At 47.9% G+C, this 27,045-nt stretch overlaps 1 protein-coding gene across 2 annotated transcripts in view; it reads left to right on the forward strand.

Moving 5' to 3' along the window:
* The window catches only part of TMEM63B (transmembrane protein 63B), a 216,587-nt gene that overhangs the window by 162,969 nt on the left and 26,573 nt on the right, over positions 1 to 27,045 (forward strand). For both annotated transcript variants that reach the window (XM_030195745.1, XM_030195743.1), the window contains 4 exons: positions 12,848 to 12,934; positions 13,086 to 13,151; positions 15,796 to 15,958; positions 22,777 to 22,882. In XM_030195745.1, coding sequence (XP_030051605.1) covers positions 12,848 to 12,934; positions 13,086 to 13,151; positions 15,796 to 15,958; positions 22,777 to 22,882 — 422 coding nt within the window. The remainder of the gene's footprint in view (positions 1 to 12,847; positions 12,935 to 13,085; positions 13,152 to 15,795; positions 15,959 to 22,776; positions 22,883 to 27,045) is intronic.

The raw sequence follows: 27,045 nt of genomic DNA on the forward strand, positions 1-27,045 counted from the left end.
CCGGATGGACCATGCTGGTCTTTATCTGTAAGAAGCAAAAAAAGAACACCACATTCCTCACAAGATGATGGAAAACAGTGGGGATAACCAAAGAATAAAGAGCCGAGGAAGTCTAATTAAACAAAAGTGCTATATGACAGCAAAAAGCATATAAAGTATCAATATAAAAATTTTCATTAGAAATATATGACCTTTATTATATGTCCAGTAACCAAATCCTTTATTATATATCCTTAAGTAAAATCCAAGGACTCGACACAGCCGTGTTTCAGTGAGATTTATTTATACCATTTGATATACCGCTGTATGGCCTGGGCTAGGCTTCAATGCAGTTAACAAAATTAAAATTCAAAGGAGGAAGGGACAGAAGAAGGGAAAATTAAGTTGTCAGCAAAGCAGATTGAATAAAGAGATGAGCTTTTAATAGTTTTTTTTGAAAGCTGAAAGATTGGGTTGATTCCTGATGTGGAGGGAAAGTTCATTCCATAATTTAGGACCTAAGTAGCAGGAAGCAGTTTCATGTGATGAAGTGAGGTGTAGTTCTGATAATGAAGGTAATGACAAAAGGTTATCTGTGGAGCAACGGAACCGGAAGGACATGTAAGCAGGGGCGTAGCCAGACAGCAGATTCTGGGTGGGCCTAGGCAAGAAGTGGGTGGGCACCAAGTGTTCTTCATCACCACCACCAAAAAAAATATCTCAGCTGGCGAGAAAACGCTTCTTTCCACCTTGGCTTACCATCAAAGGGAAGTCTTCAGCTGATAGAGCTTGGGATCTCCACCAGCTTACCACTAAATGTATGCTACTGTTGGGTGGGCCTGAACCCTAAGTGGGTGGGCCCTGGCCCACCCAGGCCCACCTGTGGCAATGCCACTGCATGTAAGGAATGAGAAGCTTGTTGAGGTACGCAGAGGGTAATCATGATTTGTAGACCATAGAGAGAAGTTTGGGTTTAACGTGTGCGGTGACCGGAAACTGATGTTCAAACTGAAGGAGAGGGGTGATGTGATCAAAGCGATGTGCATTGTGAAGTAGTTTAACAGCCATAGATTGGATGATCTGTAAACATTTGAAGGCGTAAAGGAGAATACCAACATACAGGCAATTGCATATGTGAAATTAGCAAAGCAAGCATAAGTGGACAAAGAAGCAAGACTGGACCAGGTAGGTAGGAAGATGTTGAATTAGTGATTTAGAGCAGTGTCCTTCACCACTCTGACTGGGCTATGGCCTTTGATTACAGTGAAGAAACGGTTGGACTGAACAAATGCAGTGGAGAGAGAAAAGAGGTGCGAATGACTGAGTTGATTTGAAGCTTAAATGTAAACTTATTGTCAAAAATGATGCCTAGGACGTTATCTTTGTAGGGAAGGGCAAAGTCGCCAACAGAGGGGAGGAGGAAGGGTGCCATTAGGGGGGTGAGGGGAGGAAATAGATAGATTCACACTTTGTAGAGTTAAGAAAGAGAAGATTAGATTTGAGCCAGGTGGAGACCTGCTTCAGACAGTCGTTGAGGAGAGAGAAAAGAGGGGTCAGTAACATGACAAAGTATCTGAATGTCATCGGCATAGCAGAATGGTGTACAGCCATGGTCTTGAATAATGGTCAGTAGCAGAGAAAGTAAGATGTTAGAGTATGGAAACAAAAATAGATCCTTGTGGTACACCGGACTGGAGAGCAAAGGAGGTGGTGACTGTGTGATTGAAAGCTGATAGGTACGACCAGAGAGACAACTGGAAAACCAAGAGAGATCTGAGTCCGTGATGCCAGTGGAGCTTAGACAGTGACGAAGCAGGGAATGGTCTACCAGATTGAACACGGAGGATAGAGCCAAGAAAACAATCACCACCAAGTGATGCCTACCCATGGAAGTATGGATGGAGTCATTAAGGGCTGAAAGAAGGGTTTGTGTGCTGTGATGGTGCTGAAAGCCAGCTTGAAAGGGTGAAGGATATTTGTGTTCTTGATATGATCTGATTGAATGAGAATTAAGGTTCTCAAGAATATTTGAAAAGAAAGGAAGATTGGAAATAGGATGGAAGGGAGAGATTGAGATGACCAATTGAAGGGGGCAGACTCAAGAAAAATGTCAGGAAGTATTTTTTCACAGAGAGAGTAGTGGATGCTTGGAATGCCCTCCCGTGGGAGGTGGTGGAAATGAAAACGGTAACAGAATTCAAACACGCGTGGGATAAACATAAAGGAATCCTATTCAGAAGGAATGGTTCCTAAGGAGCTTAGCCGAGATTGGGTGGCAGAGCCAGCCGGTGGTGGGAGGCGAGGATAGTGCTGGGCAGACTTATACGGTCTGCCAGAGCCGGTGGTGGGAGGCGGGGCTGGTGGTTGGGAGGCAGGGATAGTGCTGGACAGACTTATACGGTCTGTGCCCTGAAGAGGACAGGTACAAATCAAAGTAGGGTATACACAAAAAGTAGCACATATGAGTTTGTCTTGTTGGGCAGACTGGATGGACCATGCAGGTCTTTTTCTGCCGTCATTTACTATGTTACTATGTTACTTGAGATCATTGACGTGCTGTGAAAGAGAGAGAGTCAAGAGAGGCAGCTGTAAGAACAGTAGGTGAATTGGTGTTCCAGATGCTTTCCTTTTCCTTGTGTGACTCGTACAAATTACTGCTTATGGTATGCTAGAATTGCTCTATAGGTCCTGAGTGTTTTGTATTCTCGGTATGCCTAGTACTGAATTTTGGAGGGGGGGTGTTAAAAAATGACCAGCCCCGGGCGTCAACTACCCTAGGTACGCCGCTGCTCTCTACAGTAAAGGCTTTTAACTTTTCTTATTAGACATCCATATATGTTCACAAGGCCGCTCCCTCGTTTGTGTATACTTCCTTCCATGCTACCGACCCAATTTTATTTGCTCTTTTTACAGACTCAGTTATATTTTCAATACTTTTTAGAAGCTTTTTTTAATGACACAGACCTTGTTGTCACATTGTCCTTTAATGCTGGGATTTGTTTCCATCTCTAGACCCCTGTCCTCGAGTTTGTTCCTTGGTGTGCGGTTGCAGTTTAAATCATTTTTAGATTTTAACATGAAGCGTCCCTTTGCATTTTACATAGCAGAGGGTTAGTCATCAGCTTTGATGTTTGTTAGACTGAAGGAATAAGCTTTATTGTTGCAGTGTGTATCCTAACCATTTTATTCATCTCTATGTACCTACGATGCTTGTTATATACCATCAGTACAATTACTGTTGCACAGTTTCATTTGATAGCACAGGTCATATGTTTTTTGGTCTTTTATTTGCCATTATTTACTACGTTACTATATATAAGTACTTTGAACAATTATGGAGACCACACTTTCAAAAAATCTAATATAATAATTCGCACCTCCAACGTTCTGAAGCTGACTCCGTGGCAGTGAAGCCGTGTAGTGTTCATAGGCTTCGTAATTGCACACCCGATCACTGCCCCGCCCTCGAGGGAACTCTGTATAGTTGCCAGGGAAAGAAACGCGACGTCATAAGGAGAAGGGACCAACCACAGGCAATCGCAATCGCTTTCAGTTTCCGCAAACAGGAAATGAGGGCGGGACGAGAGGAGCAGCTGAAACCACAGCCTGTCTGAAGCGGCGTCTGTACTTGCTGCACTTCAGTGTTGGCGGCCGAGCAGGAGGTAAAACATTTTAAACAGCACACGTCCTCCTTGCACTCGCAGGTCACAGACACAGAGGGAGGGAGGCGCTGGGCGGTGGAAATCGGAGGAGATGGGGGGGGTCCTGAGACGCGAGAAAGGGGGAGTGAGTGGGGGTTCTGAGGGGGGAGGGGGGTTCCTGAGACGAGGGGGGAGGAGAGGAGGGGGGAGGGGGCCCTGGAACCTTGCTAGCGCCCGTTTCCTTACTGTTCGAAATGGGCCTCTTTTACTAGTATATAAATAGAGGATGGAGTCGGCCAAGAGAGCGGCTAATAAAATGTTCAGTGGTCTTCATCATAAACTTTATAAGGACAGACTTAAAGATCTCAATGTGTTTACTTTGGAAGAAGGGCGAGAGAGGAGAGATATGATTTAAATACCTGTGTGACATAAATGACCAGAAGATGATTCTCTTTCAATTGAAAGGAAGCTCTGGAATGAGGAGGTATGGGATAAAGGTGGTAGACTAAGGATTCATTTCAGGAAATGTTTCTTAATGGCAAGGATGGTAGATGTGGGAACGGCCTCCCAGTGGAGGTGGTGGAGATGCAGGCTATTCCGAGTTAAAGAAAGCTTGGGACAAGTACTTAGGATCTGTAAGGGAGGGGAAGGGATAGTACTTGGCGTGGATAGGCCACGTGCTCTATATGTGCCATCATTTTCTGTGCTTTTTCTGGATTTCTCTCTCTGTATCAGCTCTTGTGCTCCTTCCTAGGTCCTCTTCTGCCTTTGCACCACCCTTTCTGCTACTGATTCTTTTCAAAGCCTCTGTCTCTCTCTGTATTAGCTTTTTTTTTTCTGCTGCTCCTCTCTTTTTTTGCATACACCTGGTGCTCTCACCGAGGTCCTCTGTTTTTTTTTGTTTTGTTTTTTTAACAGAAGACCTTGATTGTTTTAAGATGTTATCATACCTCTGTGTCCTGTGGGGTTTCCCAGGGTCAGAACATAAGAATAGCCAGATCAGTGGCCCATGTAGCCTAGTATCCTGTTTCCAGCCGTGGCCTTCCAGGTCACAAGTACCTGGCTGAAACCCAGTTCTGTTTCCTTTTGCTATTTAACATTATTGAGCCCCCAGCTACTATCATTCAAGATGTATGTATTAGTTTTCACTTCTACGTGGATGGTAGTCTTTTGGTCTTTTACACTTCTCTGCATAATCCTGACCTCACACCATTTCAATGTTGTCTAAACTCTGTAGCAGGTCAGTTACACGAATACCATCTCAAACTTAACCAGTCCAAGACAGCTGTTTGCTGGATTTCTAGCAACTCAGATTGTCCATCCACTATTCCTTTCTTTTTTTTTATTCCTGTATCCCTCCAGTTGATTCATTTAAGTATCTGGGGGTCATTGTTGACCCTAAGCTCTCTTCACAAACTTCGGAGGTGATAAGATCAGGTTTTTAAGCTCTGCACTAACTACTCCTACACCTTACCCCTCCCAATCTCTTCTCCTTTTGCTCATCCTATCTTTGTTTACCTCTCCTTTTTCAATTTACATTTCCTCAAAACCCCACTACTACTATGTTTACTACAACTTGTAACATTCTCCTTCCAGACTTTGTAATTCTATTTACTATGTAAGCCGCATTGAATCTGCTATGTGTGGGAAAGCGCAAGGTACAAATGTAATTAATAATAATAATAAAGGGTCATGGATTAAATATACAGCCTTTCTGTGGTACAACCAAAGCGGTTTGCATTTATTATATGCAGATACTTTCACGGTCCCTAGTGGACTTGCAGTCGAGTTTTTGTACCTGGGGCTATTTATTTATTTATTGCATTTGTATCCCACATTTTCCCAGCTCTTTGCAGGCTCAATGTGGCTTACAATACATCATGATAAGTGGAAATACAGTTAGAAAATATACAATTACTGGTATAGAAGGATCTTGGGTAACATTATAATAAGAGACAGATATAGTAAGACAGTTCTGAATATATATGGAAGAGTTGTGTATGTTCGTATTTGTTACTCTTTGTGGTACGCCTTGTTAAAGAGATGGGTCTTCAGTAGTTTGCGGAAGTTAGTTCATAGATCGTTTTAGGTTGCACGGTAATGCGTTCCATAACTGTGTGCTCAGGTAGGTAAAGCTAGACGCGTGCATTAGTTTGTATTTTAGGCCTTTGCAGTTGAGGAAGTGCAGATTAAGGAATGTGCGGGATGATCTTTTAGCATTCAATCAATGGAGGGTTAAGTGACTTGCCCTGTTGGAATATCTATTTATTTATTTGTTTGTTTGTTTGTTTGTTTGTTGCATTTGCATCCCACATTTTGCCACCTATTTGCAGACTCAATGTGGCTTACAATGTTACATCATGGCAAGCGCCATTCAAGAGTAAACAATTGGTTACATACAGAAAAAAACAAGTGTAACATAATGGAATATTCAATTCAGTAAATCAGAAAACAGTCAGACTATGAAGTAAGTAGTGATGCATTGGAATTCCTATTGTTGATTATTATGGTAAACTTTGTTAAAAAGAAAAGTCTTTAGTGATTTTCGAAAGTTGATTAGGTCTTGAATAGCTTTCAGATCAAGTGGTAATGCATTCCACGGCTGCGTGCCAATGTAGGAAAAGCAGGACGCATGTACATACTCGATCAGAAGGCATGGTACATACTCTAATCCATGCCTTCTGATCTACAAATTGGATTACTGGATTATAGTTTTCACTGTTTGAAAGGAAACGGGCACTAGCAAGGTTTTCCTCTGAGTGTGTATGTTTGAGAGAGTCTATGTGAGAGTGACTGTGTGAGAGAGGCTTCTGTTCCTGCTGCTGTGCATTCCCCGTGTTGTGCTGATTCGCTGCTCCCTGTATCGTGGCTCCACCCCTCTCCCTTCTACTGGCCAATCTGGTGTGGGTTGTGTGACATCACTATTCTCCGAGGACAAGCAGGCTGCTTGTTCTCACGACTGGGTGACGTCCGCGGCAGCTCCCACCAACCGGAAAGAAGCTTCGCGGGACGGTCGGCACGCAGGGCACGCCCACCGCGCATGCGCGGCCGTCTTCCTGCCCGTGCGCGACCGCTCCCGCCAGTTCCTTTTTTTCCGCGCCTGGAGAGAGTCGTGCTTTGCCGCTCTCTCTACTTCAGCCGCCGGATTCTTGCGATCGCGTATACGCGGATCGCGCTTCGTTTAATTAATTTCCTTTTAGTATTTCTCTGTTACAAAAAAAAAAAAAAAAAAGAAAAAAGACTGCGCGTGTGGAGCACGCGCTCCCCTTTTCCCTCGCTTCCAGCGGGGACGCCTCGTTGCGGCCTAGTGGCCGCTCGGTCGGCTAGTTTTTTCGTGGTGTGATTTTAGCCACCATTGCCGACTTTGACTTCGCCGACGCGATTTTTCCGTCGATGTCCTCGAAGGTCCCGAGTGGATTTAAAAAGTGTGGTCGCTGCGGCCGGCCGATCTCGCAGACCGACACCCACGCTTGGTGCCTCCAGTGCCTCGGGCCGGAGCACAATCTCAAGTCGTGTGCGCTGTGTCTCGGTCTCCGGAAACGGACTCAGGTTGCGAGGCAAGTTCTGCGGGACCGTCTTTTTGGAACTTGCGCCGGCCCCTCGACGTCGACCTCGACGGCATCGGTATCGAAGGCCGGATCTTCGGTACCGGTATCGATGCCCGAGACATCGGCACCGATGGCAGCGACCCCAGGAGAACAGGTCCCGTCGGCCCGCCGGTCCGCCGGTGAGAGTGGGGTTGAGAGGCCGCGTGGGCTGTCGGCCCCGGTCACTCCCTCAGCTCGTGAGCCACGGGACCGAACCCTGTCGGACCCGGTACCTCGAGACCGAGGGGGATCGACCTCCTCCTCCTCCATGCCCTCCGGCGCCGGTGACGTGCACCGGAAAAAGGACAAGAAGCGCCGTCACCGGGAGCCCTCGGTGCACCCTGAAGGGGAGTCGACGCCGAAGCGTCATCGTAGAGAGGAGAGATCTCCGTCGGTGGTGGAGGTACCGACGCGTCGGGGTTCCGGCACCTCGGTGCCGTCTCCTGGCCCCCAGCAGCTTCTGGCACCGACACCCTTACCGGCCCCACCGCCTTTCCCGGCAGCGGGCCTGGACGAGTGCCTCAGAGCCATCCTTCCGGGGATCCTGGAAGGGCTGATGCGCCAGGCTGTGCCGGCGTCGGGGGTGCTTGCGCCCCCGGCGCCGATGACTGTGGCGCCGGCGAGCTCTAGCCCGGCGCCGGGGCTGTCGACACCGCCGCCGCTTGCGGTGCCGGTCTCGACCGCCACGCAGGTGGAGTCCCCGTCGATGGAGGGAGCTCCGTCCCCGCCGGCGCGGGAGTCCACCGCTCGACGACACCGAGGCCTCGGTGCCTCGACGTCGAGCCGGGCCCGGTACCGGACTCAGCTACATGAGCTAATGTCCGATACCGAGGATGAGGACTCGTGGGGGGAAGAGGAAGACCCGAGATATTTCTCCTCAGAGGAGTCTACGGGCCTTCCCTCGGACCCCACGCCATCACCGGAGAGGAAGCTCTCACCTCCTGAGAGTCTCTCCTTTGCCTCCTTTGTGCGGGATATGTCCATAAGCATTCCCTTTCCCGTGGTCTCTGTGGAAGAGCCGAGGGCCGAGATGCTCGAGGTCCTCGACTATCCATCACCACCTAGAGAGTCCTCCACGGTACCGCTGCACAATGTCCTGAAGGAGACGCTGCTTCGGAACTGGGTGCGACCACTAACTAACCCCACCATTCCCAAGAAAGCAGAGTCCCAGTACAGGATCCACTCTGACCCAGAGCTCATGCGGCCCCAGTTGCCCCATGACTCAGCGGTCGTGGATTCTGCTCTCAAGAGGGCACAGAGTTCGAGGGATACCGCCTCGGCGCCCCCGGGGCGGGAGTCTCGCACTCTGGACTCATTTGGGAGGAAGGCCTACCAATCCTCCATGCTCGTGACCCGCATCCAATCTTACCTGCTCTATATGAGCATCCACATGCGGACCAATGTGCAACAGCTGGCGGACCTGGTCGATAAGCTCCCGCCGGAGCAGTCCAGGCCATATCAGGAGGAGGTCAGGCAGCTGAAGGCGTGCAGAAAGTTCCTGTCCAGGGGGATTTTTGACACCTGTGACGTGGCATCTCGTGCTGCGGCCCAATGTATAGTGATGCGCAGGCTCTCATGGCTGCGTGCCTCTGACCTGGACAACCGCACCCAGCAGAGACTGGCTGACGTCCCTTGCCGGGGGGATAATATTTTTGGCGAGAAGGTCGAGCAGATGGTTGACCAACTGCATCAGCGGGAAACCGCTCTCGACAAGCTCTCCCACCGGGCGCCTTCAGCACCCGCCCCCGCGGGCGGGCGTTTTTCCCGGGCTCGGCAGGCTGCACCCTATTCTTTTGCGAAGCGTAGGTACAACCAGCCGGCCCGAAGGCCTCGTCAGGCACAGGGACAGCCCCAGCGCGCTCGTTCCCGTCAACAGCGTGCGCCTAAGCAGCCCCCTGCGCCTCCACAGCAAAAGCCGGGGATGGGCTTTTGACTGGATCCACGGGAACATAGCCGCCCTACAAGTGTCCGTACCGGACGACCTGCCGGTCGGAGGGAGGTTAAAATTCTTTCACCAAAGGTGGCCTCTCATAACCTCCGACCAGTGGGTTCTCCAAATAGTGCAGTGCGGATACGCCCTGAATTTGACCTCCCTGCCTCCAAATTGTCCTCCGGGAGCTCAGTCTTTCAGCTCCCATCACAAGCAGGTACTTGCAGAGGAACTCTCCGCCCTTCTCAGCGCCAATGCGGTCGAGCCCGTACCACCCGGGCAGGAAGGGCAGGGATTCTATTCCAGGTACTTCCTTGTGGAAAAGAAAACAGGGGGGATGCGTCCCATCCTAGACCTGAGAGGCCTGAACAAATTCCTGGTCAAAGAAAAGTTCAGGATGCTTTCCTTGGGCACCCTTCTGCCAATGATTCAGAAAAACGATTGGCTATGTTCCCTGGATTTAAAGGACGCATACACTCACATCCCGATACTGCCAGCTCACAGACAGTATCTCAGATTCCGCCTGGGCGCACGGCACTTTCAGTATTGTGTGCTGCCCTTTGGGCTCGCCTCTGCCCCACGAGTGTTTACAAAGTGCCTCGTGGTGGTAGCGGCCTACCTACGCAAGCTGGGAGTGCACGTGTTCCCATATCTCGACGATTGGCTGGTCAAGAACACCTCGGAGGCGGGAGCCCTCCGGTCCATGCAGTGCACTATTCAACTTCTGGAGCTGCTGGGGTTTGTGATAAATTACCCAAAGTCCCATCTCCAGCCAACTCAGTCTCTGGAATTCATAGGAGCGCTGCTGAATTCCCAGACGGTTCAGGCCTACCTTCCCGAAGCGAGGGCCACCAATCTCTTGGCCCTGGCTTCGCAGACCAGAGCGTCTCAGCAGATCACAGCTCGGCAGATGTTGAGACTTCTGGGTCATATGGCCTCCACAGTTCATGTGACTCCCATGGCTCGTCTTCACATGAGATCTGCTCAATGGACCCTAGCTTCCCAGTGGTTCCAAGCCACCGGGAATCTAGAGGATGTCATCCGCCTCTCCACCAGTTGCCGCACTTCACTGCTCTGGTGGACCATACGGACCAATTTGACCCTGGGACGTCCATTCCAAATTCCGCAGCCCACGAAAGTGCTGACGACGGATGCATCCCGCCTGGGGTGGGGAGCCCATGTCGATGGGCTTCACACCCAGGGTCTGTGGTCCCTCCAGGAAAAGGATCTGCAGATCAACCTCCTGGAGCTCCGAGCGATCTGGAACGCACTGAAGGCTTTCAGAGATCGGCTGTCCTGCCAAATTATCCAAATTCGGACAGACAATCAGGTTGCAATGTATTACGTCAACAAGCAGGGGGGCACCGGATCTCGCCCCCTGTGTCAGGAAGCCGTCGGTATGTGGCGTTGGGCGTGTCGGTTCGGCATGCTTCTCCAAGCCACGTACCTGGCAGGCGTAAACAACAGTCTGGCCGACAGACTGAGCAGAGTCATGCAACCGCACGAGTGGTCGCTCCATTCCAGAGTGGTACGCAAGATCTTCCGAGAGTGGGGCACCCCCTCGGTGGATCTTTTCGCCTCTCAGACCAACCACAAGCTGCCTCTGTTCTGTTCCAGGCTTCAGACACACGGCAGGCTAGCGTCAGATGCCTTTCTCCTTCATTGGGGGACCGGCCTCCTGTATGCTTATCCTCCCATACCTTTGGTGGGGAAGACCTTACTGAAGCTCAAGCAAGACCGCGGCACCATGATTCTGATAGCGCCCTTTTGGCCCCGTCAGATCTGGTTCCCTCTTCTTCTGGAGTTGTCCTCCGAAGAATCGTGGAGATTGGAGTGTTTTCCGACTCTCATTTCGCAGAACGACGGAGCGTTGCTGCACCCCAACCTTCAATCCCTGGCTCTCACGGCCTGGATGTTGAGGGCGTAGACTTCGCTGCGTTGGGTCTGTCTGAGGGTGTCTCCCGGGTCTTGCTTGCCTCTAGGAAGGATTCCACTAAAAAGAGTTACTTTTTCAAGTGGAGGAGGTTTGTCGTTTGGTGTGAGAGCAAGGCCCTAGAACCTCGTTCTTGCCCTGCACAGAACCTGCTTGAATACCTTCTGCACTTATCAGAGTCTGGCCTCAAGACCAACTCAGTAAGGAATCACCTTAGTGCGATTAGTGCTTACCATTATCGTGTGGAAGGTAAAGCCATCTCTGGAGAGCCTTTAGTCGTTCGATTCATGAGAGGTTTGCTTTTGTCAAAGCCCCCTATCAAGCCTCCTACTGTGTCATGGGATCTCAACGTCGTCCTCACCCAGCTGATGAAACCTCCTTTTGAGCCACTGAATACCTGCCATCTGAAGTACTTGACCTGGAAGGTCATTTTCTTGGTGGCAGTTACTTCAGCTCGTAGGGTCAGTGAGCTTCAAGCCCTGGTAGCTCATGCTCCATATACCAAATTTCATCACAACAGAGTAGTGCTCCGCACCCACCCAAAGTTCCTGCCGACGGTGGTGTCGGAGTTCCATCTTAACCAGTCAATTGTCTTGCCAACATTCTTCCCCAGGCCGCATACCCGCCCTGCTGAACGTCAGTTGCACACATTGGACTGCAAGAGAGCATTGGCCTTCTACTTGGAGCGGACACAGCCCAACAGACAGTCCGCCCAATTGTTTATTTCTTTCGACCCTAACAGGCTAGGGGTCGCTGTCGGGAAACGCACCATCTCCAATTGGCTAGCAGACTGCATTTCCTTCACTTACGCCCAGGCTGGGCTGACTCTTGAGGGTCATGTCACGGCTCATAGTGTCAGAGCCATGGCAGCGTCGGTGGCCCACTTGAAGTCAGCCACTATTGAAGAGATCTGCAAGGCTGCGACGTGGTCATCTGTCCACACATTCACATCTCATTACTGCCTCCAGCAGGATACCCGACGCGACAGTCGGTTCGGGCAGTCGGTGCTGCAGAATCTGTTTGGGGTGTAAATCCAACTCCACCCTCCAGGACCCGAATTTATTCTGGTCAGGCTGCACTCTCAGTTAGTTGTTCTTCGTAGGTCAATTTCTGTTGTTCCCTCGCCGTTGCGAGGTTCAATTGACCTGGGTTCTTGTTTTGAGTGAGCCTGAGAGCTAGGGATACCCCAGTCGTGAGAACAAGCAGCCTGCTTGTCCTCGGAGAAAGGGTATGATACATACCTGTAGCAGTTGTTCTCCGAGGACAGCAGGCTGATTGTTCTCACCTACCCTCCCTCCTCCCCTTTGGAGTTGTGTGTTTCATCTTTTGCTAGTCATTCAACTGGCGGGAGCGGTCGCGCACGGGCGGGAAGACGGCCGCGCATGCGCGGTGGGCGTGCCCTGCGTGCCGACCGTCCCGCGAAGCTTCTTTCCGGTTGGTGGGGGCTGCCGCGGACGTCACCCAGTCGTGAGAACAATCAGCCTGCTGTCCTCGGAGAACAACTGCTACAGGTATGTATCATACCCTTTATCTACTCCAACATGATCCACGGTTCCAGGCAGCCTCAGAATGTTGGAGGTGAGAATTATTATATAGGATGGGGGTTCTGGTTTTCACTGGGGTTCTGGCCTACCCGTTGAATTGTCTACGAACATTGCAAACTACAGCAGTTTATTTTGTATGTCAGCCTACTCGGTTTGATTTTGCTTGTCCGTTATTGATCCATTGGTACTGGCTTCCGATTTCTTATCATAAACGCTCTTATCTCTCCCCACAGGTCCGGCGAGAACAGAACCACTATGCACAAGTGTTACACATTCCTGATATTTATGGTTCTGCTGCTGCCGTCATTGGGACTGAGCAGGTATGAACGAAAGATGGGAGGATGTGTGTGAGGGAATCTTGCTGGTCTGCAGCCACCTTGGCATTTTTGTTTGCACCGATGAGCTTTGTGTGAGAAGAGGTCGTCTGTACTGTGGAGAATGGTGTTAACCAGCCTTCCTTTTCTACTACAGCCTGAACCTGTTTTTCCGCTGGCTCTTTGACAAGAAATTCCTGGATGAGGTTACCATCAGATTTGAGTGAGTAATATTACTAATAATCATTTTTTTTCCCAGGAATGTACTTCCCTTAATTATTCAGGTCTTTATCAGGCTGCAAATGCCCTTTCTATTGGGCGACATCCAGGAATGGTGCGTGAGCAGGACCTGGTGCCTCAGATCGCTGTCGGCAAGTGACAGCTGCACAACTTAGTGTGTAATTCAAGGCTTCCCAGTCACCAGTTGAGTTTCTTTAACGCTGCTTTTGACTCCTAACCACTACTCACTTGCCCTGTACCCTTTTATCCCCACCTCTTTAATTCCCTTACCTCTTAGTTGTTCTGTCTGTTTGTTTGTCCTATTTAGATTGTGAGCTCTTTGAGCAGGGTCTGTCTTTTCATGTATGGTGTACAGTGCTGCTTATGCCTTGTAGTGCTATAGAAGTGATAAGTAGTAGTAATGTAGAAGCCTGCCCTTCGAGATCAGCAACGCGGCCGCACAGGCTTCTGTTTCTGTGAGTCTGACGTCCTGCACGTACATGCAGGACGTCAGACTCACAGACACAGAAGCCTGCGCGGCCGTGTTGCTGATCTGCAAGGGCAGGCTTCTAGATGGAATGTTGCTAGTGGAGGAGTAGCCTAGTAGTTAGTGCAGTGGACCATGGGATATTGTTACTATTTGAGATTCTGGAATGTTGCTATTACTTGAGATTCTACATGGAATGTTGCTACTATTGAGATTCTGTTGCTACTATTGGAGATTCTAGATGGAATGTTGCTACTATTGGAGATTCTACATGGAATGTTGCTACTATTTGAGATTCTTTTGCTACTGTTTGAGATTCTACATGGAATGTTGCTACTATTTGAGATTCTATATGGAATGTTGCTACTATTTGAGATTCTGTAGCTACTATTTGAGATTCTAGATGGAATGTTGCTACTATTGGAGATGCTGTTGCTACTATTGGAGATTCTACATGGAATGTTGCTACTATTTGAGATTCTTTTGCTACTGTTTGAGATTCTACATGGAATGTTGCTACTATTTGAGATTCTATATGGAATGTTGCTACTATTTGAGATTCTGTAGCTACTATTTGAGATTCTAGATGGAATGTTGCTACTATTGGAGATGCTGTTGCTACTATTTGAGATTCTATATGGAATGTTGCTACTATTTGAGATTCTGTTGCTACTATTGGAGATTCTACATGGATTGTTGCTATTACTTGAGATTCTACATGGAATATTGCTACTATTGGAGATTCTGTTGCTACTATTTGAGATTCTACATGGAATGTTGCTACTATTGAGATTCTGTTGCTACTATTTGAGATTCTACATGGAACGTTGCTACTATTTGAGATTCTGTTGCTACTATTGGAGATTCTACATGGATTGTTGCTACTATTTGAGATTCGGTTGCTACTAAAACTATTGGAGATTCTACATGGATTGTTGCTATTACTTGAGATTCTACATGGAATATTGCTACTATTGGAGATTCTGTTGGTACTATTTGAGATTCTACATGGAATGTTGCTACTATTGAGATTCTGTTGCTACTATTTGAGATTCTACATGGAACGTTGCTACTATTTGAGATTCTGTTGCTACTATTGGAGATTCTACATGGATTGTTGCTACTATTTGAGATTCGGTTGCTACTATTTGAGATTCTACATGGAATGTTGCTATTCCACTAGCAACATTCCATATTTAGATTGTGAGCTCTTTGAATAGGAACTGTCTTTTCATATATGGTGTACAGCGCTGCGTATGCCTTGTAGCGCTATAGAAGTGATAAGTAGTAGTAGTAGTTTCAGGATCTCCATAATGAATAAATATATATGAGATACATCTGCATTCACTGGATACTGTATATGCAAGTGTATCTCATGCATTTTGTAATTATCCTAACTGGTTTCCTGACTGGAGGTGGGATCGCCAGAACTGATTTGGAAAGCACTGTGTTAGACAATCAGAACAACTGCATTGTGGTGCTGTGGAAATTGAGCTAATAGATAAGTAACAGTATGAGCTGTTGATCTAAGTTGCGTAAACTAATACAAAACAAACAACAGCCAAATTCAATCCCAAAAGGTCATAAAAAGGCATGCAATACTTGAAAGCATGAGAATTACCCTCAGAAACCAAGGTATTGACCAAGGTCTGACCAACAAGACCTGTTATCTATATAAGACCACGGACACCAAAATCTTATATAGATAACGGGTCTTGTTGGTCAGACCTTGGTCAATACCTTGGTTTCTGAGGGTAATTCTCATGCTTTCAAGTATTGCATGCCTTTTTATGACCTTTTGGGATTGAATTTGGCTGTTTAGTTTGTTTTGCTCTGGAAATTGAACCTTATCTGCATGTGATTGAACAGCAATTAATAATGTGGTGATAATGGCACCTTTCACCCTGGATACCAAGCTACTTTGACCGCAGAGATGCAGCCGTAGCTGGGGTGAACAGAGTGTAATGGTTTGTTAAGAAGGTGCAGGCAGTGCTGTGTTAGAAATGAGCAGAGGGCATGTGGACAGCCTGAAAGCTCATTCTTTCTGCTCCTGTCTGCCAGCATGAGTCTCTAGCTTTCTAGATGCAAAAGTGCTTTCAGGTAAGTGGGACATTTATGCCGCTTCTCCTTACATCTCTTTCTCCATTCCTCCCTGTCCAAGGTGCGTCTTTCTTCCGGACAACGGTGCCTTCTTTGTGAATTATGTCATCGCCTCTGCTTTCATCGGGAACGCCATGGAGCTGCTGCGAATCCCCGGTCTGCTCATGTACATGATCCGCCTCTGCCTGGCTCGCTCAGCGGCCGAGCGCAAGAATGTGAAACGAGTACGTAGGTTCAGGGGATGTCATGGAGCGGGCTGAATATCACTGTGGAGGGTGGGATTGCTCACTTAGTTGGGAGGTTTTGCTCGAGTAGGAAGCAGTTGTGAATTTGTGGCAGTTTAATGTTCAGGCCTCTGGCTTCCATATTGCGACACTGGCCGTTGACCTGAGCTTGCGGAGAGGATGATACTATTGTGTGACAAAGGAGGATACCTTCATCTCTGAAGCTGACTCTGCCTGAGTTACAATCTGGGCTGCAAAGTGTTCTTAAAACCTACAAGTCAACCCCATTGCAGAGTTTTAAATGGATTATTTAAAGAGTCATTTTAAGACGCTTCTCTGCAGATAAGCAGTGCTTTACCCATGGAAATACTGTATAAAATTGTACGTAACTCCTGCATTTAGAAGGGTGGGGCAGGATTTGAGCAGAGTTGTCATTTAATAAATTTTCAGAGCAAAACTATCCACACTTTATAGCAAGTTTGATTATGTGGTGGTAATTTTCAAAGCAAATATATGAACATCTTTATATGTGCTGTCATAAAATTACCTACTTAAGATCATTTGCTTGTATACAACAGAGGTTAATGTTCAGAAATGGATTTTCTGGATTGCCACGGTGAATATTATTATTGTTAACATTTATTAATATTAACATTTGTATAGCGCTACCTGACACATGCAGCGCTTAACATCTGACACAGAGAGACAGTCCCTGCTCGATAGAGCTTACAATCTAAAAATTCAGGCAGACAAGACAATTAAGGGTGAGGGAAGAACTGGATGAGAAGGAATAAGGGGAGGCAATTGAGTAGTGGCTAGGAGCCAAAAGCAGTGGTGAAAAGGTGGGTTTTCAGAATAGATTTGAAAACAGGTAGAGATGGAGCTAGACAAATAGGTCCAGGAAGTCTATTCCAGACATAAGGTGCCGCGAGGGAAAAGGAATGAAGTCTGGAGTTAGCAGTGGAGGAGAAGGGGGACGACAAGAGAGATTTGTCCAGTGAGTGGAGTTCACAGGGAGGAATGTAGGGAGAGATGAGAGTGGAGAGGTAATGGGGGGCTGCAGAATGGATGCATTTAAAGGTCAGTAAGAGAAGTTTGAACTGTACGCGGAAGCGGACAGGGAGCCAGTGAAGTGTCTTGAGGAGTGGGCTAGTGTGGGTATAACGATTTTGGCGGAAAATAAGTCGTGCTGCAGAATTTTGGACAGACTGGAGAGGAGAGAGATGGCTGAGCAGAAGACCAGTGAGAAGTAAATTGCAATAATCCGAGCGAGAGATGACAAGGGTTTGGATAACATAGTAGATGTCGGCAGAAAAAGACCTGCACAGTCCACCCAGTCTGCCCAACAAGATAAACTCATATGTGCCATTTTTTGTGTATACCTTACCTTGATTTGTACCTGTCTTTTTCAGGGCACAGACCGTATAAGTCTGCCCATCACTATCCCCGCCCCCCAACCACCCGCCCCGCCTCCCACCACCGGCTCTGGCACAGACTGTGTAAGTCTGCCCAGCACTATTCCCACCTCCCAACCACCAGCCCTGCCTCCCACCACCTCTGGTAGCGTATTCAGAAAGGAAGGGGCGGATTTTGCTAATGTAGATAAACGACAGGTTTTGGCGATCTGTTGAATATGCGCAGAGAAGAAGAGAGAGGAATCAAAGATGACTCCAAGGTTACAAGCCGAGGAGACAGGGAGGATGTGAGAGCCATTAACAGAGATAGAGAATGGGGGAAGAGGGGAGGTGGGTTTAGGGGGAAAAATGAGAAGTTCAGATGGCGGTGAGGGGAGAGGGGAGGACTGGAACAAGCTGGAACAGAAGGACCCGAAGGCTGGAGCACATGAGGCTGATGACGAGCAGGACTGGAACAGTAGGACCGAAGGCTGGAGTAGCTGAGGGTGACGATGAGCTGAAGGGAAGCAAGTGGTGCTATTTTCAGGCTGGAACAGAGGATGCAGGCCAGCTGCATTTGGAAGTCTCCCAGTCCTTTCTGATTGTATTGCTCTTCTGGGATTTAAATACTTTCAGAGCCCTGCGTACTAAGTCATTTTTCCATAGATCAAAAGCGGGAGAAAACATTTAGGACTGCAGACCCTACAGTTGGGTTTTCACAAGTCCAGGGGATAAAAGTGAAAGGAGAGGCTGAGAGGAAGGGAACAAAGAAAGAAGTCAGCAAGTATGAAGAGAAAAGAGATGGAGGGCGGGAACGAAGAGAGGAGGAGTGTCTGCAGGGAGGGTGGAGATATAGTATGAAGGATCCGGGGGGGGGGGGGGGGGGGGGGGGGGGGGCTCATAAGTTTGTTTGCTTTATTTATTAACCACCTTTATAAATGCCCTCCCGCAGGAGGCGGTAACGGAATTCAAAAATGCGTAGGATAAACATAAAGGAATCCTGTTCAGAAGGAATGGATCCTCAGAAGCTTAGCGGAGATTGGATGGCAGAGCCGATGGTGGGAGGCGGGGTTAGTGGTTGGGAGGCGGGGCTAGTGCTGAGAAGACTTCTACGGTCTGTGCCCTGAAAATGACAGATACAAATCAAGGTAAGGTATACACAAAAAGTAGCACATATGAGTTTATCTTGTTGGGCAGACTGGATGGACCGTGCAGGTCTTTCTCTGCCGTTATCCACTGTGTTACTATGAAGAGATTCACCCAAGGCGGTGTACAGCAGGTACAGTTTAACATAAAACCTACAATTTTGTTAACAGCATAACAATAGTAAAATGACCGAACATAAACATAAATATAGTAAATGAGATAAATTTGAGAACAGCAAATGAAAACTTAATAATAGGACTACCATGAAACAGGATCAAAAATATACACCTTTAACAGCACAGAAATTCAAATAACATAGATATAACACGATGTCAGCGTAATACTAATGAAACATCTAATAAGCACACATTAGAACATTCAAATAACATAGATGTGATGCTAATGCTTTTCTACAATACAGCTTACCATGTGGCTGAGGGGCCAAGTGTAGATATATGGATAGGGACAAGATGGGTGGTACAAAGTCAGTTGGGATAAATAGAAGGGTGGATAAACTCAAGGCAAGTTCTTTGTACAGCTAAACAAGATATAAGGAAGTGGTCTAAGTTACAGCAGTGGCGTAGCCACAGGTGGGCCTGGGTGGGCCGGGCCCCACCCACTTAGGGCTCAGGCCCAGCCAACAGTAGCACACCTTTAGTGGTAGCTGGAGGAGATCCCAAGGCCACCAGCTGAAGACTTCCCCTGATGGTAACAAAAACGCTACTCTCCACCATACCAGCACCTGCACATGCTCAGTTTTCAGTACATGCCTGCTGCAGACTGTCAAGGTGGAAAGAAGTGCTTTATCACCAGCTGAGATATTTTTTTGGTGGGGAAGAACACGTCTTTCCTTGGCCCACCCAAAATCTGTTTTCTGGCTACGCCCCTGAGTTACAGTGTGTGTGGCAACCTATATAGTCAGTCACCCTGTGTATTAAAGGCTTGGAAGAAAAGTAGAGGTAGGTCTCGAGTTAGACGTAGGGTCAGGGGAGTGTGGGGCTACTCCTGAGAGGCTCACAGGCGGGTATCACATCGTACAATTTCTTTTAATGAAGGGACAGATAGTTCCTTGAGAGGCTCTTAGAGGTCTCACAGGTGTGTAAATGGCTAACTTATTCGTTAAGTACTCTTGCCCATTTTTGTCTGAAGACCTTGAAAATCAAACACAAGAGTTTAAAATTAGCCCTGTAGCCAGTGAAGATTTTGCAGGAAGGCTGTGAGAAGGTCTTCTATCAGTCGTACTGCTGTATTCTGAATTAGTTGGAGCTGTGATTGAATGTAATGGAACAGGGGACTGTGGGAGCCGGGCGGAGAAATTGTGGAAATGGGATTGAAGAGGGGGGGCAGAGGTAAGAGAAAAAAGGGGGTTGGATGGGGGTTCATTGATGGGGAAAGGATCTGGGGCTAGTGAGGGAATGACAGTCAGAGGAAGGCAGTAGAAGGTCTGGGAGGGGATGTCAATGGAGGCTTAAGGGAGTGGGTGATGAGGGGAATAGGAAGTTGAGAAAGGAGGAGCAGACAGGCCAGGGATACCAGTGTTGTGGCCCTGGCGTAATATTTACAGTACTGTTTAGAGTTGTTGCAGGTTTAGTCCTGGGTGTTAGTGCTGTTACGCTGCATAGATTCTGTATGTTTTCAAAGTGTCTGGTAGCAGAAGGAGAGTTTACGAATTGTGTTGTGTGGGGGGTGTTAACAGAATTGGAGGTGCAAGCTCCGCCCTTTTTGCCTCGCCTCACCCCATGCTTGGAATAAACTCCCTGAGCCCATTCGCCAGGCCCCCTCCCTGCCCATCTTCAAATCCTTGCTCAAAGCCCACCTCTTCAATGTCGCCTTCAGCACCTAAGGAAATCTAGACTGCCCCAACTTGACATTTCGTCCTTTAGATTGTAAGCTCCTTTGAGCAGGGACTGTCCTTCTTTGTTAAACTGTACAGCGCTGCGTAACCCTAGTAGCGCTCTAGAAATGTTAAGTAGTAGTAGTAAGATTTTCTGCCAGACTTTGCTCCCATAGACAAGAATGATGCTATCACTTATAGTGGTAGGTTTTACTGGCTGGGGGTTCTTTATGCATGAAAGGCCTTTGGGACTTTTATAGCTAATCTAAAGACGGCGGGGGAGGAGCTGTGATGTGGTGGTGGGCATTGTGGAAATGTCACTTCAGCTTGGTCTCCTATCGTCTCCCATGTCCAGAGACACCATTTGTCTCCCCTTGACTGGTAGATCATCTGTCCCTGGCAGGTCCTAAGGAGAACCAGCATTGCCATTCATACCACCCTCCCCTGACACTCACAGTTAACCAAGGGACTCGGGTTCAAGTCCCACGTAAGCTGTATACATTTAGTAGCGCTATAGAAATGTTAAGTAGTAGCAGTAGTAACTGAAGGAACTTCAAGCTGCAAAAAGAGGGAGAAGGGTGTCATTTTCAATACCTGTCCTCAGTGGAGAAAAAGCTGTCTCCGGCCTTGGGTGTGCTACTTGTACATAAGTACATAAGTACATAAGTAATGCCATACTGGGAAAAGACCAAGGGTCCATCGAGCCCAGCATCTTGTCCACGACAGCGGCCAATCCAGGCCAAGGGTACCTGGCAAGCTTCCCAAATGTACAAACATTCTATACATGTTATTCCTGGGATTTTGGATTTTTCCAAGTCCGTTTAGTAGCAGTTTATGGACTTGTCCTTTAGGAAACCGTCCAACCCCTTTTTAAACTCTGCTAAGCTAATCGCCTTCACCACATTTTCCGGCAATGAATTCCAGAGTTTAATTACACATTCGGTGAAGAAAAATTTTCTCCGATTTGTTTTAAATTTACTACACTGTAGTTTAATCGCATGCCCCCTAGTCCTAGTATTTTTGGAAAGCGTGAACAGACGCTTCACATCCACCTGTTCCACTCCACTCATTATTTTATATACCTCTATCATGTCTCCCCTCAGCCGTCTCTTCTCCAAGCTGAATAGCCCTAGCCTCCTTAGTCTTTCTTCATAGGGAAGTCGTCCCATCCCCGCTATCATTTTAGTCGCCCTTCGCGGCACCTTTTCCAATTCTACTATATCTTTCTTTAGATGCGGCGACCAGAATTGAACACAATACTCAAGGTGCGGTCGCACCATGGAGCGGTATAACGGCATTATAACATCCTCACACCTGTTTTCCATACCTTTCCTAATAATACCCAACATTCTATTCGCTTTCCTAGCCGCAGCAGCACACTGAGCAGAAGGTTTCAGTGTATTATCGACGACGACACCCAGATCCCTTTTTTGGTCTGTAACTCCTAACGTGGAACCTTGCATGACGTAGCTATAATTCGGGTTCTTTCTTCCCACATGCATCACCTTGCACTTGCTCACATTAAACGTCATCTGCCATTTAGCCACCCAGTCTCCCAGTCTCGTAAGGTCCTCTTGTAATTTTTCACAATCCTGTCGCGAGTTAACGACTTTGAATAACTTTGTGTCATCAGCAAATTTAATTACCTCGCTAGTTACTCCCATCTCTAAATCATTTGTAAATATATTAAAAAGCAGCGGTCCTAGCACAGACCCCTGAGGAACCCCACTAACTACCCTTCTCCATTGTGAATACTGCCCATTTAACCCCACTCTCTGTTTCCTATCCTTCAACCAGTTTTTAATCCACAATAGGACATTTCCTCCTATCCCATGACCCTCCAATTTCCTCTGTAGCCTTTCATGAGGTACCTTGTCAAACGCCTTTTGGAAATCCAGATACACATTATCAACCGGTTCCCCTTTGTCCACATGTTTGTTTACTCCTTCAAAGAATTGAAGTAAATTGGTCAGGCAAGATTTCCCACACAAAAGCCGTGCTGACTCGGTCTCAGTAATATTATTAGCTCACAAGGGAAATGCAGGGTGTGAGTCTAGTAAGAAAAGGCAATGCCTGTGTACATTCCTTTATCTCAATCCTGTGCAGCTCTCCAGACACCTGCCCCCCTGGTAATACTAATCAAGGTGAAGGTATTTTCTCCCCCTCCCCCCAAAACAGGAAGAATGAAGAACATTCTCCCCCTCCCCCCCTTCGGAAATCTGTAAGATGAGGACATGTCTACCCTCTTAAGAATAAAGAAGGTTCCTCCCTTTCCCTCAGTATCCCGTAAGATTGGGAGGGAGGGGGGTCATGAATTTTGACATGCTGCCTTTCTGTGGTACAACCAAAGCAGTTTATATATGTATATATAATTCACGGGTACTTCTCTTTGTCCCTTGATGGGAGCATATTCCAATTCATGGACTTCTTCTTGTGATTTCTAGCACCAAGCATACGAATTTCAGTTTGGCGCTGCCTATGCCTGGATGATGTGTGTCTTTACCGTGGTTATGACCTACAGCATCACCTGTCCCATCATCGTCCCTTTCGGTAAGTCGTGTTTCCTAATTTACAGTCTGTTTATTCTGTCATTGCTTCATAGGAGTGCACAGTCTGGGTGATATAATTCATATAGCTACTGTGTCCCTGCTCAGTTGGAACATGGAGGGGGATAAAAGTGATGTACTCATGGTCACTTCTCCATGGACAAGCAGGATGAGTCAACTACATACTGGTGGTGTCATCTGACAGCGCTTTTGATAGTCTTTAGCTGCAGTACAATACGTTAGCTCTTTTGCCTTGGTATTAAGACTTCAAGGAACAGGCTCCCGACGAAGCTTAAACAGGCGAAATGGACAGCTCCACAGAGCCCCGGAGCATTATATCTGCTAAAGTTAAGTTCCTATATTTCAAGTTGCTACAAAGAGAAGCAATTGTTGAATTAACGTTGATATTCTTTGAAAAATATTTTGGACATTCGCTCAACAATGGAGATAATGATTTTATGATCACAGGAAGTTTTGGTGTTAGTAATAACAAATTCCTTAGCGTCCCTCTGGACCGGCCCAGAAAATCTGAGCCAGTCCGGAGGGACTAAAGGAAAGTAAATTAGCAGGTAAGGCCTAATTTCTCCTTTGTCACATTATGGTATAATGTGGAAAAAATAAGGAGGGTTTTTATGATCAGTGATGGTGGTGATCCTGTGAGGTTCTTCCATATGCTCCCAACAGGACATACAAGAACCACTGAGCTCTTTTCCCTCCGTGTAGACATAGTAATATGTGTCGTGATCTTTAAGAAATAAACTCTCTTCTCGGCACAGGTTTCAAAGTTGGGTTTAGTAATGTCACATTGAATTGATTCCTGTTTTTCCGTTACTGATTTTTAATACCCAGAAACAGACACTATTGGGGGGGGGAGGTATTAGCACGTGCTCAGAAAGGCTTTCCAGGCCTTCTGAGTTCTAGGATAGCTAATCTGTTCATAGTACCATCAGATGACACCACTAATGTGTGTAACTGGCTTATTCTGCTGTCCTTAGAGAGCCAGTGTTACAGGTGAGCAACTATACTGTATGGGAGCACAGTGCAATGGGACCAGTGTCTTCAGCTTCAGAGCGGTGCACACTTCCAGTACACAAGTAGGACGAGAGGTTGGCAGTAATGTGTGGAAACCTATTTCAGATTTTTTAGATCAATGTCAAGCAGCTTTTTATGATTTATTTCATAAGAGTCCTGAATATGATTGTGCTTCCTTCAGACAGCATCTGAGGTCTGTTAATGGGTAACAAAGTGCGAGACAACAGAGCATAGGAGAAAGAGACCAAGCGACAGGCGAAATAGAGATGGACAAACAGCAGCAAAAGCCAGTGCTGAAACAGAGAAAGAGCCAGCAGGAGCAACAGACAGAGAGTGAGAGATTGAGCAGCAGAGAACCCAGCAGCCTGAGAGAGAGAGATTATTCTTTTATTTCTGTAATCAGTGTCAGGTAAACTTTCAAAAAGCTAATGAGTACAAAACATACCTAGTTAATTGAAACTGGTTATTTTTACCCAGTTTTTCAGCCAAACCTTCTTAGGTAGATTTTCAGCTAAAACGGTGCCTAAATCTAGCTGGTCAGAAGCTGAAGAGAAAGCATTGGTGCAGCTCTGCAACTAGGCTGCCTGGCCTAGCCAGTTGGCACTGAAAATCAGCACTAACCATGCAAGCAAGCTTTCTCAGAAACCCTCACTACCCAAAGCTGGCAGTACATGCCTTTCCTCCCACCTCTGTCAGAGCCGGTAGGAGGTAAACCTGAATCCTTCTGCCAGCTCGACCTGGGGAGGAGGGACGCAGGAATTTTTTTTTATTTAGATTTTGCTCGCACCTTTTTCAGTAGTAGCTCAAGGTGAGTTACATTCAGGTACTCTGGATATTTCTCTGTCCCAGGAGGGCTCACAATATAAGTTTGTACCTGAGGCAGTGGAGGGTTAAGTGATTTCCCAACATCACAAGGAGCAGCAGCGGGATTTTGAAGTGGCCACCTCTGAATTGCAAGACCAGTGCTCTAACCACTAGGCCACTCCTCCACTAGCACCATTCCATCTAGAATCTCAAATTGTACCAACATTCCATCTAGAATCTCCAATAGTAGCAACATTCCTTGTAGAATCTTTTGCTCACACCTTTTTCAGTAGTAGCTCAAGGTGAGTTACATTCAGGTACTCTGGATATTTCTCTGTCCCAGGAGGGCTCACACTAAGTTTGTATCTGAGGCAATGGAGGGTTAAGTGACTTGCCCAAGATCACAAGGAGCAGCAGTGGGATTTGAACCGGCCACCTCTGGATTACCAGTGTTCTAACCACTAGGCTACTCCACTAGCAACAGTCCATGTAGAAGCTTGCCCTTGCAGATCAGCAATGTGGCCGCGCAGGCTTCTGTTTCTCTGACGTCCATGTCAGACTCACAGAAACAGAAGCCTGCGCGGCTGCGTTGCTGATCTGCAAGGCAAGGCATGTTGCTACTGGAATAGCAACATTAACATTCCATTTAGAATCTCAAATAGTAGCAACAGAATCTCAATAGTAGCAACATTCCATCTAGAATCTCCAATAGTAGTAGCAACATTCCATGTTCCACTGCATTCCGTGTAGAATCTCAAATATTTATTTAGATTTTGCTGACACCTTTTTAAGTAGCAGCTCAAGGTGAGTTACATTCAGGTACTCTGGATATTTCTCTGGATATTTGTAGGCTTCCAAGAACATATTAAAACTTAACACCACTAAAATCAAGTTGTTATATTTTGGAACCTCTATTTCTGACATTCCTAAATCAAGATTGGGAGGCGGGGCTGGTGGTTGGGAGGCGGGGATAGTGCTGGGCAGACTTATACGGTCTGTGCCAGAGCTGGTGGTGGGAGGCAGGGATAGTGCTGGGCAGACTTATACGGTCTGTGCCAGAGCTGGTGGTGGGAAGCGGGACTGGAGGTTGGGAGGCAGGGATAGTGCTGGGCAGACTTATACGGTCTGTGCCAGAGCTGGTGGTGGGAAGCGGGACTGGTGGTTGGGAGGCAGGGATAGTGCTGGACAGACTTGTACGGTCTGTGCCAGAGCCGGTGGTTGGGAGGAGGGGCTGGTGGTTGGGAGGTGAGGATAGTGCTGGACAGACTTATACGGTCTGTGCCAGAGCTGGTGGTTGGGAGGCAGGGCTGGTGGTTGGGAGGTGAGGATAGTGCTGGGCAGACTTATACGGTCTGTGCCAGAGCCGGTGGTTGGGAGGAGGGGATAGTGCTGGGCAGACTTATACGGTCTGTGCCAGAGCCAGTGGTTGGGAGGAGGGGCTGGTGGTTGGGAGGCGGAGATAGTGCTGGGCAGACTTATACGGTCTGTGCCAGAGCCGGTGGTTGGGAGGAGGGGCTGGTGGTTGGGAGGCGGGGATAGTGCTGGGCAGACTTATACGGTCTGTGCCAGAGCTGGTGGTGGGAAGCGGGACTGGTGGTTGGGAGGCAGGGATAGTGCTGGACAGACTTGTACGGTCTGTGCCAGAGCCGGTGGTTGGGAGGCAGGGCTGGTGGTTGGGAGGTGAGGATAGTGCTGGGCAGACTTATACGGTCTGTGCCAGAGCCGGTGGTTGGGAGGAGGGGCTGGTGGTTGGGAGGCGGGGATAGTGCTGGGCAGACTTATACGGTCTGTGCCAGAGCCGGTGGTTGGGAGGAGGGGCTGGTGGTTGGGAGGCGGGGATAGTGCTGGGCAGACTTATACGGTCTGTGCCAGAGCTGGTGGTGGGAAGCGGGACTGGTGGTTGGGAGGCAGGGATAGTGCTGGACAGACTTGTACGGTCTGTGCCAGAGCCGGTGGTTGGGAGGCAGGGCTGGTGGTTGGGAGGTGAGGATAGTGCTGGGCAGACTTATACGGTCTGTGCCAGAGCCGGTGGTTGGGAGGAGGGGCTGGTGGTTGGGAGGCGGGGATAGTGCTGGGCAGACTTATACGGTCTGTGCCAGAGCCAGTGGTTGGGAGGAGGGGCTGGTGGTTGGGAGGTGAGGATAGTGCTGGGCAGACTTATACGGTCTGTGCCAGAGCCGGTGGTTGGGAGGAGGGGCTGGTGGTTGGGAGGCGGGGATAGTGCTGGGCAGACTTATACGGTCTGTGCCAGAGCCAGTGGTTGGGAGGAGGGGCTGGTGGTTGGGAGGTGAGGATAGTGCTGGGCAGACTTATACGGTCTGTGCCAGAGCC

Source organism: Microcaecilia unicolor, chromosome 3 (genome assembly GCF_901765095.1).
Source record: "Microcaecilia unicolor chromosome 3, aMicUni1.1, whole genome shotgun sequence".
Taxonomy (NCBI): domain Eukaryota; kingdom Metazoa; phylum Chordata; class Amphibia; order Gymnophiona; family Siphonopidae; genus Microcaecilia; species Microcaecilia unicolor.